General features: G+C 33.4%; 1 protein-coding gene across 3 annotated transcripts; it reads right to left on the bottom strand.

Moving 5' to 3' along the window:
* Nucleotides 1–1,380: 1,380 nt before the first annotated feature.
* Nucleotides 1,381–10,352, bottom strand: LOC109814344 (serine/threonine-protein kinase CTR1). Of its 3 annotated transcripts, none has more exons than XM_083061080.1 (16): nt 9,498–10,352; nt 8,072–8,373; nt 7,839–7,983; nt 7,598–7,701; nt 7,152–7,360; nt 5,497–5,889; nt 4,996–5,036; nt 4,604–4,672; nt 4,406–4,506; nt 4,205–4,289; nt 3,993–4,091; nt 3,183–3,251; nt 2,950–3,081; nt 2,157–2,251; nt 1,781–2,068; nt 1,381–1,603 (listed from the first exon to the last, which is right to left on the bottom strand). In XM_083061080.1, exons 1-15 carry the CDS (start codon nt 10,056–10,058, stop codon nt 1,963–1,965), a joined length of 2,511 nt encoding a protein of 836 aa, XP_082917206.1. In that variant the 5' UTR covers nt 10,059–10,352; the 3' UTR covers nt 1,381–1,603; nt 1,781–1,962. The 3 variants fall into 3 exon arrangements, with proteins under 3 accessions (XP_082917206.1, XP_082917207.1, XP_082917205.1); XM_083061081.1 differs by having other exon boundaries at nt 1,786–2,068; XM_083061079.1 differs by having other exon boundaries at nt 1,870–2,068.
* Between the last annotated feature and the right edge of the window lie 7,024 nt (nt 10,353–17,376).

Raw genomic sequence — 17,376 nt, 5'->3', positions numbered from 1 at the left:
AATGATAATTGTGGTTACCAAAAATAAATACAAACTGCCAAACTGGCAACTTTTATGGTTCCGTTTTTTTTGTAATACTTGTTGTGTTGTGTGCGATTTTTTTTTTATTTTTTTTATTACATTAGTTGATTTGACTGGTTTAAGTAAGGGAAGGAGTTTATTGAAGTGTATCTGTAAATAAAATGACAATAAATGAAAGGTTAAATGAAGTTCTTGATCTCGTTGGAACGGGGAGTGATTCCGGTTCTTTCCTTTGAAAGAAAAAATATTTAATATTTTCTCTTTGCTATAAGCGTAATTTTGATTATAAAATGCATATTAGTAACGTCGATTTTTATAATTTTGCTAATATATAAGATTTATGTCGATGCGAGTTTATTAAAATCTAACGTAAATAAGGATGTAGATTAGAAAACAAAGAAAGTGTTGAGGTAGAATTGATGTATCGGTCGAATGTACTTTTTACTCAATATTTTATCTTCTATACGTCTACTATTTGGACTCTTTTCTTTTTTTTTATCATTTTGATAATCGTTAATTTTTTGTTAATAATATTTATGTGCCCCACCTTCGAATACGTTACTAAAAGATGCGAGTAATTAGAGTCTGATTTGAAAACAAACACTTAAGAGGCTCATTGATATCTTCCTTTCTGTTCCTGATCCCCTCTCGCTTCTAGCTGTTCGATGGATTTTTTTCTCCTCTCAGTATCTGTCAAAGTTATTTTTGTTTTGTTGTTTGAGCTTCGAACATCAATTTTCTCATGCCCAAATGATAAAACATATGTAAGCGCTATGTGCACATTAAAATGTATCTCTTATATGCTTCAATTTAGGGTAAAATGAATTTAACATTTAGATAAATCCTTTTATCATACTATTTATGGATGCATTTATTTTTCAAAAATTCTAAAATGGTAACCATTAATTATAAGTAACAATGGAGAATGTGGCGGAAGTACAATGAATCGTGTTTGATGCGAGACAAACGGTGCTCATTCCTGTACGAGCAGCTGATCGACAGATACCAAAATTGCCTGCATGTCAGAAGGAATGATTGGAGGGGCCATTTGGCTTGTAAGATTCCAACCATGGAATAAGTTCGGTCTTATTGAATTTTTTTTTTCATTAATACTTCTAAAAAATTAAAATAAAATAAACTTCTCTAGAAACTAAAATTAACTTAAAGAATTTTTCTCATATTATTTTCTCCAAAATATGTTCTTTTATTTATGTATAAATTTAAATTATTTTAGTTTATAGTGATGGTTATTTCATCTTTCTCTTATTTTTTTTTCTCCATAGTGTACTGTAAAAAAAATTATCAAAACAAACCCAAAGTCTCTTAATGGAGTCAGTGGATTCAAGCAGGCAAAAAATGTAGGTGTACACCGCTGGCAAAGCTGCTTATCATTAACTGAATGTAATTACAATGGGAATTTTTTTTACATACAAAATTATGAAAGAAAAATAAAACATTTCTTGGTAAAATTACAAGATCACCTAATCAAACAATTTTGTGGGAACAACAAAGGTGGAGTATCCTTGCCCTGCGTTGGAAATCAGTATTCTTAAACCTGAATTAAAGAGATATACAATTGACACTGCAACCAAAAGACATAAACCAAGAATTAGTTTGACCACGTGGTTAGACACATGATCAACAGGGGCACAAATACAATAATGACAACACGATAAATAAATAAATAAAAAGATCAGTTGCAACTGCAATTCAGCGTGATTTATAAAAAAGTTAACAAAAAACTGTGCGCTTCATTCACCTTACCCATTGCACAACCAAAAATTGAGAAACCACGTTCAAGCTAGATTTAGAGCTAGCAAGAAGATCATTACGGAATTTGGTACGTACCTAGGACAACTAAAACAGTGTAATCTTGTTAGACATCAAGACCAATAAAATCCTGTCATATGTGCATGAAAAGCAACTTGGTGTTCCAACCATTCAGGTTAGTGGCATGTTCGGACGACCAGGTTGAGGTGTTGGGGGTTTGAGCAATGGCCTCAAAGAATCCATAATACTCGCAAAAGAAGGTCGTTTCCAAGGCTCACTACAATAAACCAAGTATATCAATAAAATTTTTTGAGTTGTGACAATACTGAAGTGGAATACATAAAGGCAGATGCTTCTGAACTCACCTGGCCCAGCAAGCCTCAATTAGTGCAGCTACTTGGGGATTCACATCACGTGGGATCTCAAGCCGTTTTCCCTTGAAGCCAACAGCAGCCACAACCTACAGGAAAATAAGCATTTTTTAATATTTAAGTAAAATAAATAAACATGAAGTAAAAACTTTTAATATGTGAAGTAAAAATGCGGAGTCTTGATTACACTGAAAAACAGAAAAAACATCTGAAGAAAAAAAAAATTGCACATAGATGCAGCAGGTATGCAGAACCCTACACCCAAACCTCTCCTTAAACCTCAAGTGCCTCTCTCTCTCTCTCCTCTCATTCCGTCACTTTATCATTCCTCTCCCTTGCATTTTGGTGTTATACTAGAATTCCATTCTTTTTTATTCACTCCAGGAAGCCCACTCCTCTTCCATTTAGAATAAACTTGGGCCAAAGGTCTACCTATGTGCATGAAATTTGCACATGCAACCAAAGCATGCATAATATATCAATGATTGACCACCGTGAAACAGGATAAAACTAAAAAGTCAAAAAAAAAAAAAAAAAAAATTTCAGCCACAACCTTAAACCTTCAACCATACACCCATCATCATTGGCTTGCCTTGTCCAATACATGCTTCAACCAATATACATTTCTTGCAATCATTTTTGGATTTCTATTCCCAGCCACACATTTTCTTATGATAATTCACTTAACAAGTTTCATAAATGCTGAAACAATATAATTATAATAGAACTAAAGATGTATTAAGCATAAATAGACTGCAATATCATGTATCATAGCTATACAACAAACCTGTGCTGGATTTAAATTAACCCAGGGTTGTTGCAATGTTGCAAGCTCCCATAAGATTACACCAAAGCTGTAAATATCGGACTTCTCATTTGATGGCTCGTCGCGAAGAACCTCTGGAGCCATCCACTCAGGCTGAGGGAGGAAAAGGAGAAAATTAAATATGCAGTTACAAAACTTACTACTGAAACATAAGATGTACAGAACAGATATATCTGTACGCAATGTGAACTTACAGTCCCAGCAGCTGACTTGGATGAGAGAAACGTATTGGCCTTCAGACGTGAAAGCCCAAAATCACAAACCTATAAAGAAGGCATTATCATTTAGAGGGGGAAAAACATCTATTAATCATTAATGTCCAACAATACAGATCAACTCCCCCCAACCCTCCCCATCCAAAAAACCTCCACAATTTTTTTCACCAACACACAGAAAATGTTGTTTTCATATTAAAAATGGCTTTTCAACAACATTTCAAATTTGCATCAAAACAAGCAATACTAACAGAAGGCTGAAACCTCTATCAGTACAGAGCATGTTTTGCAAAAACTCAATCTTCCACCAGTTTACTGAAGATCCAGATCAAACTAAAATATCAAAGTATTACTAGAATGTATCAGGAAAAAAGTATCGATGACTATTTAAAGAAAAACCAATCAAATCAATAGTTTATTCATGTGGCTCCATCTCTCCAAAAAATCTAGAAAGAGCTGTCATACACTATGTGGAAGCTAGATGTGTCATTTTCCTTTTGGGATTAAGAGCAAATTCCAAGGAACAGGTGGGGGAAGAAGGTTGCTCCCTCCCCAGATCAAACATTGATAGCAAGGTATTCTGGCCACCTGAGCAAATATAACATCTTACTACATTCAAGCTATGCTAGAACAAAAAGATGTGAACATTGGTGACTAATTATATAGGCTTGTATTGGTGCAAGACTATTTGCAAGAAAAGTAGAATCATACTGTCATTGGTGACAAATAATTTATATGAAACTCTTAAAGACTCTGTATTCGATATACTGGAGAAGACTTCATTCTTACCTTCACAGTATATTTCTTGTCAACAAGAAGGTTGGGAGATTTCAGATCTCTGTGAACAATTGGGGGATTACGTTTATGTAGATAATTCATCCCCTTTGCCTGCAAATGATAAAATAAAACATTGTTAATCAAAGAATACAAAGATTCCGACATTACCAATTCAAAAATTGATAAAAACCAGAGACAATAGACTTTATTTTCTAAATACATACCACATCATAAGCCATACTAAGCCTACGCCTCTCATCCAACACTTCCTTGGCACCAGATCTATGCAACAGTCTATATAAGCTACCCCTGCACTTAGGAAAAAATCTCTTACAATCTCAAGGTCATAATAACCTATAATCCTATAGCCTTGAATTTTTTCCCTATTTTAGGGAAAAAGATGACAACAGGTAGAGGAATACAACCTTGATAAATATTCCGTAACAATTGACAAGTTAGGAGGCTGAGTGACTGCCCCCATAAACAAAACAATGTTTGGATGCCGCAAACGTTTCATTATTGCAACCTACCAAGGGAACAGAAAACACAGATCAAATAAAAGCAAGCAAATATCTGAAAAGCACACAAATTAGGAGTCTAGGACTATCAACTGTCGAGCATACCTCCCTAAGGAATTCCTTAAAGCGCTCAGCATGAAAATCCTGTTCCATCAAAATTTTCACAGCAACATCCTGCAATTGATGATATGTTTTGAGGGATGTAAGAACAAAAAACTAAGACAAAAGAACATAAGCCTAAAACATATGCCACTTTGGCAACATTATTTTAGGCTCCATTTGTTTACAGAAAATAAAATTTTAGATGGAAATAGTTCCATAAGCAAAACATCTTAATTCTCTTGGTGGATTATTTTTTTTCAAATAAGCTCTTCATCTTTTGATGTGCAAGGGCAACTCAATTTGAAAACATTAACAGAAACAATTCAAATAACCATATGCTGACTGCTTTATACAGCATCAATTTAAGAGAGAGGGAGACAGAGAGATTGGCTTACCGAGCCATTCCATTCAGCACGATGCACAGTTCCAAAAGAACCTGAAATACAAGTTACTTTCAATTTAATGACTAATAATACTAATTACACAAACCATGCCACTAGAAGAGGCAACTTATGTTACTAATTCATTAAATACTGAACTCATTTAAGTTAGGATCAGATCTTGATGATTAACTTCAGAAGGTTTGGTAGAAGCAAGGAAAAAAAATTTAGCTGTGGTATTTTTCCAGTGGTATGTGTGATACGTGGTTGGATGTGATATTTTGAATGGTTTTATTTGGTGATTTAATGAAAGCCCCAGGTCAAATGTGCAAATGGAATAGGGAGCATTGTTGCACTAATAAGCTGGCTTCCTTTTTTTGTTTTCTTTTCTACTACTATCATTACTAATGAAAATATTCATCTTACTTTCATATTGTCTTTTCTCTCTCCAATAGCATGTCTCTATTTTGTCCCCAACAACTTAAAAAAAGTTTGCAAATTATAAAGGAGATATACCTGACCCTATTTTCTCTCTTAAAACAAGATCACTCCACGGAATGTCCAAATCCTCCATGTCAAGGGTAAGCTCTCGAGTAGATTTGTTAGGAATCAGTTGACTTCCTTCAACAAACCTCTTGCCCTCAATCATGTCATCATTAGTATTTGGAAATGCTAACGGGGTCGGTATACCAACAGGACGCTTATGCTTTATCGGCGGTGGATACTTTCCCACAGTTGTCAAGTCTACAATGTTCTGAGGAGGGTTACATGATAGATATGTTTCAGAACCTTGTTCATGTGTGCCTGGAGTAGAATCCTGGGGATGCAGAGGAAGGTGAGAACTTCTATTGCTCTCAGTTGAAATTGGCCTAGTGTTATTCCTGTCTTTGCACTTCGCATCAAACTGTTCTGAAATGGAGAATCCAGAATCTTCATTAGAAACAGCTCATGTGATATAAAATTTAGGCTATCCTATACAGGCACCTACTTAAAATTTAAATAACTATCATACATATTGGCATACCAGATGACAAGCAAATCTACAACTATTGTCCAGAATGCAACATGAAAATTTATTCAAAGAACATTTGTTTTAGCAATATTCCAGATGTTGACTTACTCACAAATCTACCTACCTAACATAAAATCAAATATATAGTCACTCAAATTTCATTCTGTAGACAGACTAAATGATATTAACCCATGTTCATCACAATAAATCAGAATTTGATAATGATATTCAATAAACTTGACCAAGTAACTTGGAACTGTTCTCCCAATTCTAGAATACAGAGCCCAACAACATACATGGAACATCATCATATAGCACAAATATCAGTGAAGAATCATGATCTTTTTATTTTTCAGTGACAGTAGGCATCCCTATTCTTGCAATTTCCAAGTTTAGAATAAATTTACTTGTCAACTAATTACAGTGAACGTATGAAAGAGACAAAAATACAGACACCTGTCATCTAATATCTTGGTGCTTATAAACTGATTAAAGCAACAAATGGATAGAGTTCAATTCAAATAACAAAGCTGTAGTATAACAAACTACCATATTTGGTAGAAAGCAAATTAATTATGGAGTGTGTTAGGAACCACAGGTTAAACACCAGAAACTGATAGTTTTATTCTCTGAAACCAGCTTAATAAGCTATTACAAGCAAAAAATACTCCAGAGCAGAAACCTGCCCCTTGGAGAAGTAAGCTTCGCTGCCTACAATTCACACCAAAAGCAATTGCAAAAACTAACTCCTCACTTCCTACACTCCACTCCTTGTAATCTTTCCCCTTATCCGGAATCTATGGTTCTATGCCAGTAAGCAACTAACTCTTCCAACTCAGATAACCAAGCCTAGGGACCCACTTTCTTTTTCCTAACATGAACCTTAAAAATCTTTGGCCCCTTTGGATACAAGTCCAATACTTGACCCTGAGCCTCAACCCCTATCAGAGAGTAACTAGCTTAAAGCAAATGATTTCATCATTCATTAAAAAAAATGGGAATTAAAAAAAATAAAAATAAAAATCTGGGGCACCTGGATATTAAATTCTTAATAAATGCAATAACAGACCATTAGTAGATCTTTCAAGACATGTGTAAACAACAATATCACACACCCAGATTTAGAATATCATAAATTATTAGGAAGTATGAATATCACCTGCAGAACTGTTGTCGAAGACAAGCTCAAGAGACAGATTGTCTGAGAAATACTGTTTGGCCAGCGACCTGAAATCAATGGTAGGTTCAGCTGGTTTAAGTCGTGGAAAGCGCAAGGGTGAAGAAAATGAGATGGAAGATGGACCATTGAGCAAGGAATCAGGCTCGGATAAGCTTCCTGGCTTTCCAATTAAATCAACAAGATATTCCCTGTAATTAGAATATTAGCCTATGTCAGATAAGAGGTGTCAGGAATATTACTATTAAGAAACATATTTAAAATGTCAATATACATAATGTTCACAGAATGTTAACCACTTATATAATGTCCTTTTACAATTTTGCATTTCCATGGTCATCATAACTTATGGAAACTAATTTTTACATTGCAGCTCTATTAATAAAAAGAAAAATATATTTGCTACTGCTTAGCAATAAAGTACATACCTCTCAAGCCCAAATCGAACAAGACAAGATGCTGCATCATCCCTTTTGCAATATTTACAGCCCTTTGCAATTCGACATGGCAAATCGATGGCATCAGCCAATACCTGAAAATATTGAAAATAAAGCAAGACATTTAAAAAAAAAACAACTTAATACAAATATCTGCACTGAACCAGAAAACAAAAACAAGTCAACGTGCATAAACATAGCCTTAACCTCCCAAAGAAAAGTAGAGCCTTACTTTGAATAATACAGCACGATGCCTGCAGAGGCCAACAGATAGACTACCTATGGGAATAACAACAGATCCTAAGCAATCTTTCAGATCATTACTGCAATCCCTCCAGATGGAAAAAAAATTATCTTCCCCAATAGAAGCTGAACCCCTTGTTATTATAGCAACAAAGCACAGTTAGACTACACGACCAAACAAAAAGTTAAATAGGTCAAACCAAGAATGCCAAGGAGGCTCACCCCATACGGTTGCAAATCAGCTTCGAAAGCTGATCTACAACATCTGTTGTTGTTATGCTGCTACAAGAAATGCTATGAACTCTATTTTGAAGATCTCTTAAGCTGGGGTCACTGCGTCGATCCACCAAAACTACTTCAAGTGAAGAAATGATGCAGGGATTCACAGACTTCAGTGTATCAACTGATGGAATTCGGCCATTTTCATGCAGATCAGTGCATACGGTCCAGACATAGGAATCCATCCCATGAATTAGGTAAAAGCCATCTGGAATTTTGTCAGAGTATGACAGGCAGCCATTCACCTGGTGCACAACATTAACAAGACCCAAATCAATGGTTGCATATGTACAAATAAGTGCAGCACGTCTGTCATAATGAAACAACTTCCAGTTTCCTCCCTCAACTTTCAGGGAAAACAAGAGAAAATATTAAAAAGAAAAATGGAGTAGAATAAAGAGTGCTGGGATATTTTTCCTATTAAACTTATTTCATGCAACAACCAAGAATCAAGTTTCAATTTCATCTCTTCAGAAATTATGACTATACTTCTTGGCAGCAATTTCCTCAAGTATGACCAAGTACATTCTGCTCCCCCAGCAATAATGCCAAAATATAAATTAAAAATTTGAAGATTCTTAATTACATTTTCCAATATTGAACTTTTATGCAGTGCAACAATGAGAAAAATTATTAAAGAATGCGAAATATGGTAGACACACAGTGAGAAGATACCCTGCCCAGAATTCAAAGAAAACAGCACACAGTTTTCCCAAGAAGCAGATGCCAAGGGGGAGGGGAGTAGAAGAGAAAGAAAAAAGGAGCCTGATACCCATTAGACTTCAACACTTTAATTCAAAACCCAACCGTCCTTTCAGACAAACAACACAATTCTATAAGAGGATAAATTTTTAGATAGTCTGGAACCACCATGGAGATAAACAAAACACAATCTCTATGTAACATGCAGTTGAATTTTTCAATTTAAAAGAGAGAATTAATAATACTTGACTATGTGTCATGTGGAGATTAGCCGAGACGTGATCCTGAACCATGAAATTCATAATACAACTCCTCCAATCACTCACAGCGAAGGACCAACCAGTCTGGATGAACTTCTAAAAGTTTATAATCAACCACAATTTGATTGATCGATCAACTACAAAACCTATGTAATTCAACGGTTCCTTAAAAAAACATATCAATCACAGAATGACAGCAGCTTCACCTCATGCTACATTACATTGCACTTAACCAGGCTTATCAGAGTCAAACTACACCTATGTCCACTCACGCTCCCTAATCACTTCCACTATCAATTCATCAACACACGAGTTCAAAAACACCTCACAGCAAAATCCATCAGCATAATTCACAACCACAGTCCAATCCGAGCCACGTAAACAAAAAAGCACAACGATCAACGTACCCAGAACCTATGCGAAACCGCCTCCGCGGACGACGAGAGCCGCATAGACGAATCGTCCGGCACCGGATCGAGGAAATTGGGATCATCGGCGCACGTGGCGTCCGACGACAACCGCAGCGCGAGCGCAAGCTGCAGCTGATAACTCTCCTCCGTCTGCTGCGCCCAGCTCTTCCCGGAGGAGCCGGAGATCCTCGCCGGCGCCTCGGAGAACTTGCTCCGCTCGTCATGGAGGTAGCCGAAGGCGTCGACCTCGCTGGCCGCCGCCGTGGACAGCGTGGGAGCGTAGAAGTCGCCGCCGCCGGAGAGCGAGCTCTCGCCGTAGCTGCTCCCGCTGGACTGCCTCTGCAGGCCGATCGAGGAGTACAGGTTTCCGATCCGGTTGGTCCCCTGCTGCGCCGCCCTGTGATCGGCGACGAGGTCCCAGTCGAAGGCGCGGTCCGCCTTGCCGCCGCGGCCGTTCTTCCCGTCGCCGGAGGAGGACGGCGCGGCGGGGCCGGAAAACTGGTCGTCGGGAATTTGGCTGAGGAGCGAGTAGTTGGATCTTCTGGCAGGCATTTCCATCGCAAGCTGTTCACAAAACCCTAAAACTCGCCATTGGTTTTTGCGAGGTTTCTGTTTTACTATTCCTCTCTCTCTCTCTCTCTCTTTTTCTCTTTCTCTCACTTTCTCTCACTAGAACTACCACCAGGTAACTGTGTTAGTGTGTTGTATCAGTGGGAATGGTTGAATCAATGAATCCTCTCTCTCTCTCTCTCTCTGGAATTCGATTGTCGGAGAGAGAGAAATCAACGAGCACAGGCCTTTTTTTTTTAATCGGTGACGCAGTCGTAATTATTTCCCTTATTATTTTTTAGCAGTTTGGTTTATTATAATCATACGAAATAGGTGTAATCATTTATTTCTTGAAATTCCTTCACAAAGTTAATACAAATAAATTATTTTTTAAATGCTTTTTGAAAAGATAAAACACAGTCGCGTTGTAGATTCATAGCATCAAGTGGATCAACTGAGATGAATTGTTGCCATGAATCACTGCTCTCAACTTTAAATAATTCTAAATACATAGTTATTAAATGTTCATAATTAAAATTTGTCATGGATTATTACGTCATTTTGTTTAATAATAATGGCTTTTTGTATAATCAATAACAAAATGCGTTTAATCAATGTATAATCTATCTATTTATTTTAAATAAAAGTATAGAATAGTTGAAAATATTGATGGATATGCTAATAATAATAAGGCTATGTTTTTTTTCCTCCACCGCCGGCCTATGTTTATCTCAAGTTGTTCTTAGCGAACTGCTCCATCCAATTCGCAGACGCTGACTTTTTCGGTATTTGGCTTTACTACGTAAGGTGTATTTATTTTATTTATATTTATAATCTATAATATTTATAAAATTGATAATATAATTTTATGAGCAGAATTTTTTTAAAATAATATTACTTTTATAACAATATTCTAATTATTTTATTTTTTATTTTTTATTTGATTTATATTTTTCAAGACAATATTACCCTTTTAAGGTATATATATGCATATGCGAGTGAAATACATAATGGATGAAATTTATTTTTACAACGGAAATAATTCTTCATTGTACTATAAAGAATGTCAACTTATCATACATGATGAAAATGAAATTTCATTGTTGTGTATATGAGATTTAATACACAATAAAAACCTATTTTATTGAGATGTACTTTTATTGTGCGTACATAATAAATAAAAATATGTTATTGTCATATATGTTCGTAAAAAGAAAAAAAAAAAAAAAAGCAAAACAGGGATGAAAAAGGTCAATTTGATTCAGGTATGGTAGTGTGGATATAGTTGACGACAAAGTCTTATTTAGATGAATTTAAATATATTTTAGTTAGGAAAATTAATTATTTCGGTGTTTGATTCAAACATTTATTTAATCAAAAGTAGTTGAATAATTGAATATTATTATTTTTTAATAAATACTCAAAGGTTATATTTAAAATATTTTTTAATTTATTAATAATATAAAAATATTTCTTCTAATACTATATAAAAACTAAATTATTTTAAATGAAAATAATTAAAATACATTATCTAACAATGTTTCTTTTATCATGGATTATTATATAATTAAAAAATATTAATTTTATAATAATTAATTAAAAATCTATTTAAGTGATATTTAATTAATTGATTATAAAAAAATTACATTGACGATGTATCAAAACTAAATTTGTTTAAAAAAAATAAGTAAAATACATAGAGAGATTAGAGATTTATTACACTCACATTCAAATATGGGTCATCTTATAACAGAAAATAAATAAATATTTTTTGTTGGGATAAAGTGGGATTAACTTAAAATGCAATTTAAAAACTGCACAGAAATATGGTTAAAGACAAATCTGCTAAAAAAAATGGAATATAAGAAAGAAGGTACAAATTCAAAAAGCTTCACATTTCCATTTAAGAAGTGGCTGAACTTGGACAATTCATCAACAAAAGGTTCCCTTCATGGAGAGAATGCTTCCACATAAACAGACTACCATTGTTTTCAAAGAAGTCAATGCAGTGGACAATATATGAGCATGGATGAAGCTGGTTACAACCACTTGTGAGTAAATTGATGGCTACCTTTGAATTTGATTCAACTATAATCTCCTTAAAACCCATTTGTTAGGCTAAAGAAATGTCCAGGTAAATGGCCCATAATTTTGTCTAGGAACAGAGCATACTCTAATATCAACTGCATAAGCAAACAAATATGGCCATTCGAGTCCCGTAGCACGCCTCCAATAGCAGCTCTTCCCGATTGCTTCTCTATTGAAGCTGTTGAGAAATTATCTTATAATTTAAATTTTAAATTAAGTATTTAATTTTATTTATTTATTTTTTTATATTCCACCGTTCCAAAAACTAAAATAATTTAAATTTTAAATTAAATATTTATACACAACAAATTCATTTATCTTTCCCTCAAAATTATTTCTACTACCAAAATATATTTTTTGAAGTTGTGTTCTTTGGTTTGGGGATCTTTCGCTGTACGCAAATGGTCTAACGGGTTGACGTATCTTGGGAGAGGAGCGCACTATACGACTCAAAATTACTAGTGTAGTGGAGGCGTTTTCTCTCTAAAGATAGCACTCTGCGTGCTTCAACCTAGGTTACTCTAATCTTATTATTTAATATTTTAATTTATTCTTTGTGTTTTATTAGTTGTTACTGATTATTTTGTTTTTAATTTTATAGTATTCATTGTGTTGTTGATATTGGTCTTATTGATAAATCTAAATGTTTATTTTTTTGTACTCTATTAAATTTATGTCTAACAATCTTAGAGAGAAAATTTCTTTTATTGTTCAATATTAACATGTCTGTTATGGATATTTTAAAGTCTTTGAGTAGTAAGCCAGAAAAATTTAATGGTGAAATTTTTTATGTTGGCAACAACAGATGGAATTTTGGTTTACAGAGTTGAGTTTATTTTCTGTTATTTAAAATGATAAATCTGAAAAATGTTTTGATTGTGCCTTGGTTGAAGCAAGTTCTTCTGATGATACTTATAATAATAAAGATGTTTTGTGTCATGGTCGTATTTTGAATGCTTTATCTGATAATATTTATAAAATATTTTGTCATACAAAAACTGCTTTAGAGTTATGGGACGCTCTTAAACTAAAGTATGATTTTGCTTAAAAGGGTTTAAGAAGATACTCTTATGAAAGAATGATTTATTTTCAAATAGAAGATGGAAAACCTTTCTCTGACCAAGTTCAGGAATTTGAAAAATATTATTTATGATATGAAGATGAAAGAAATTACTTTGCCTAACATAATGCTTGTTAATTTGTTAATTTCTAAATTGTCTACTTCTTTGGTCTGAATTTGCAAGAAGCCTTAAGCATAAATCTGATGATTTCACTTTATCTAATTTATTGGTGACCTTGCAAATTGAAGATAAGCATCGTATTTCACAAAAGGATTCTCGTAAACCCCTTTTTCAGGCTAAGGCTCATTTAGTAGAAAACGCTAATAAGCCTAAACAAAAAAAATTCAAAAAAATATGATTTTTCCAATAATAATAAATTTGGTCAAAGCTTTCATTTCTCTAAAAATAAAAACAAGGCTTTTAATAACAACTACAAACCAAAGAGTAAAATTCAAGGAACTGAGTCCTTCTGCTTTGTTTGTGGAAGAAACAATCATTTTGCTAAGGATTGTTTTTATCGTCGTCGTCAACCAAAAGACCTTACATCCGATCCCAAATCATCATCTCAGCCTCAAGCTAATGTTATTACTGCTAATGCTAGCTCGGATTCCCCATCTAATAGGTATCATGTCACTAGCCCAGAGTTAAATTTTATTTATAACTCAAATGATTGGTGGATTGACTTTGGGGCTAATGTTCATGTGTGTGCTGATAAAAAAAATATTTTCTTCATATCAGGAATGTGGCACAAGTACTGTAAGCATGGGGAATGGGAGCCTAGCACGCATCATTGGTCTAGGCCGAGTAGAATTAGAATTATCTTTGGGAAATTGTCTTGTTTTAGATAAAGTCTTTCATGTTTCTGAAATTAGAAAAAATTTGATTAGTGTTGCTTTGTTAGTTCAACAAGGTTTTAAAGTTATTTTTGAATATAATAGAGTTGTAATTTCTCAACATGGTTCTTTTGTTGGGAATGATATATTTGTGATATTTTGTTTAAACTTAATCTCATGTCGTTCTTTATTAATAAAAATTATAGCATTTCTTCATCTTCTATTTCAAATGTTGAATGTTGTGACATTTGGCATGGTAGACTTTGACATGCTAACTTGAATTCTATTAAAAGAATGATAACTCTTGATCTTATTCCTAAATCTTTTAATGAATTGAAACAAAAATGTGACGTTTGTGTTCAAGCTAAACAACCTAAACAATCTTTTCAAAATTTTGTCCAAAAGGAAACTTGCTTGCTTGAACTCATTCATAGTGATATATGTGATAGCAATGGTGTTATTACTCGTGGTGGAAAGAAATACTTTATTACCTTTATTGATGACTTCTCAAAATGTTATGTATACTTGATTATTCATAAAGAGTTATTTGAAAAATTCAAGGTTTATAAAAGCATAAGTTGAAAATCAATTAGAAAAGAGTATTAAAATTCTTCGTTCTGATAGAGGAGGAGAATATTCTTCTACTGAAATGGGTGAATTTTTTGACACACATGGCATTATTCATGAAGTCATTCCTCTTTATGCTCCTCAATCTAATGGAATTGCTAAAAGAAAAAATTGTACTCTATTAGACATGATAAACGCTATGCTTATAAGTTTTGGTTTGCCTAATAATTTGTGGGGGAAAGCTTTATTTACTGTATGTCACATTTTGAATAGAATTCCTTATAAAAATTCAGATAAAACCCCTTATGAACTTTAGAAAAATAGAAAATCAAATTTGAAATATCTCAAAGTGTGGGGGTGTCTTGCAAATGTGAATATTCTTATTAATAAGAAAAGAAAAATTGGTCCCAAGACAGTTGATTGTGTTTTTTTGGGATATTCTTTACATAGTACTACTTATAGATTTTTAGTTATTAATTCTAAAGTTGCTAAAATTTCTAATAATATAATTATGGAATCTAAAGATGTTGTTTTCTTTGAAAATAATTTTCCTTTGAAGAATAAATTGTCTAAACCTGTTTATGATACTTCTAGCTCTTTTTTACCTTCTAGTAGCATTGTTAACAAGGATTTTGAACCTAAAATTATTAAAAGAATTAGAAAAGCTAATTTTGGTCCTGAATTTTATTCTTTCTTACTTGAAAATCATCCTAAAACGTATAATGAAGCTATGAGATCTGTTGACGCACCTTTTTGGAAAGAAGTCATTAATGATGAAATAGATTCTCTTAAAATCAATAAAACTTGGTTTTTGATTGACATTCCTCTTGGCTACAAAAGTATAGGTTGTAAATGGATTTTTCAGAAAAAATTAAGAACAGATGGCTTCATAGATAAGTTTAAGACAAGACTTGTTGTTATTGGTTATAAACAAGTAGAAGCTGTAGATTTCTTTGATACATATTCTCTTATTTCTAAAGTTACTACTATTATCGTTTTAATTGCACTTGCATGTGTTTTTAATTTGGAAATTCATCAAATGGATGTAAAAACTGCTTTCTTAAATGGTGACTTAGAAGAAGAAATTTACATGAATCAACTTGAAGGTTTTATAGAACCTGGAATGGAAAAATAAAGTTTGCAAGCTTGTTAAATCCTTGTAGGGTTTAAAACAAGCTCTTAAACAATGGCATGATAAATTTGATCAAGTTGTTTCTTCATATGAATTTCAGTTTAATAATAGTGATAAATGTGTTTGTGTGAGACAATTTGGTGATAATTCATGTGTTATTTTATGTCTCTATGTGGATGATATTTTAATCTTTGGTAGTAATCTACATATTATAAATGATGTGAAGTTTTTCTTGTCTAGTAATTTTGAAATGAAAGATCTTGGCCTTGTTGATGTTATTTTAGGTATTAAGTTAATTAAGAATCATGATGGTATTGTTTTGACATAATCACATTATATTGAAAAATTATTTAAAAAGTTTAATTATTTTGATGTGAAACCAGTTTTTACCCAATTTGATTCTAGTATTAAATTGAAGAAAAATATTGGTGAAAGTGTCTCTCCTCTTAAATACTCTCAAATTATTGGTTCCTTGTTGCATTTGTCTAGTTTCTCTAGACTGGACATTGCATATGTTGTTGGTAGGTTAGGAAGATACACTCATAATCCTAATCATTCACATTGACTTGCTCTAGAAAGGTTATTTAGATATCTTAAAGGAACTATTAATTATGGCATTCACTATGCATATTATCCTACTGTAATTGAAGGTTTTACTGATACAAATTGGATTTCTGACTCTGATAAAACTAAATCTACTAGTGGTTATGTTTTTACTTTAGCTGGAGGTGCAGTAGCTTGGAAATCTGCAAAACAAACTATTATTTCTCGTTCTACTATGGAAGCTGAAATAATTGCCTTAGATACTAGTAGTAGTGAAGCTAAATTTCTTAAAAAAAATTTATATGACTTTCCATTATTAAATAAACCTATACATCTAATCTCAATGCATTGTGATAGTCAAGTTTCTATTGCTAAAGTTACTAGCAAAAACTTTAATGAAAAAAGAAGACACTTGAGAATAAGACACAAATCTATTAGAAATTTGATAACTCGTGGTGTTATTTCTGTTGATTTTATCAAGTTTGAAAATAATCTTGCGGATCCACTCACAAAAGGGTTGACACGTAAACAAGTACTTGAATCGTCGAGGGGAATGAGACTAAAGTCCATCAACTAGTTGCAATAATGGACACCCGTCTTCACATAAATGGTGATCCCATAAATGAAGTTCAATGGGTAATAATGAAATTATTTGTTAACTAAGTACACCATTGTAAGCTGCAAAATTATTGCATGTTCCATTCCTATGGTGAGGTGTACTTTAAAGTAAATTGTGGTAGTAATAAGGTTAATATATTCAAATATTTATATTTATTGTGTTAAAATTAAAAATACCTCTTAATAGACCTAATGATAATTGTTATAAGGGTGGGTGTTACAGATTACCCTTAGAAGGGTTCACTTAGTGAGTATCGTGGTGGGGTCGCAACTGTGAGATATGGGCAATCTCTAAATGACACTCACGAAACAAGATACATGCGCAAGGCCGTAATGCACTCCACTAATTAGAACTCAAATGAACACCTTTTATTTTATGTGTTATGTTCTAAAATTTGGTCAAAGGGATATGCTTCAAGACAATCATGTCTCCATATTCTCTTAGATGGAAGTTCATATGCACTAGGTATAAGGCTCAAACCTGG

This window comes from Cajanus cajan, chromosome 7 (genome assembly GCF_000230855.2).
Source record: "Cajanus cajan strain Asha chromosome 7, NIPB_CcT2T_4, whole genome shotgun sequence".
Taxonomy (NCBI): domain Eukaryota; kingdom Viridiplantae; phylum Streptophyta; class Magnoliopsida; order Fabales; family Fabaceae; genus Cajanus; species Cajanus cajan.
The sequence above is the reverse complement of the archived record's forward strand: the minus strand, read 5'-3'. Positions and strand labels throughout refer to the sequence as shown.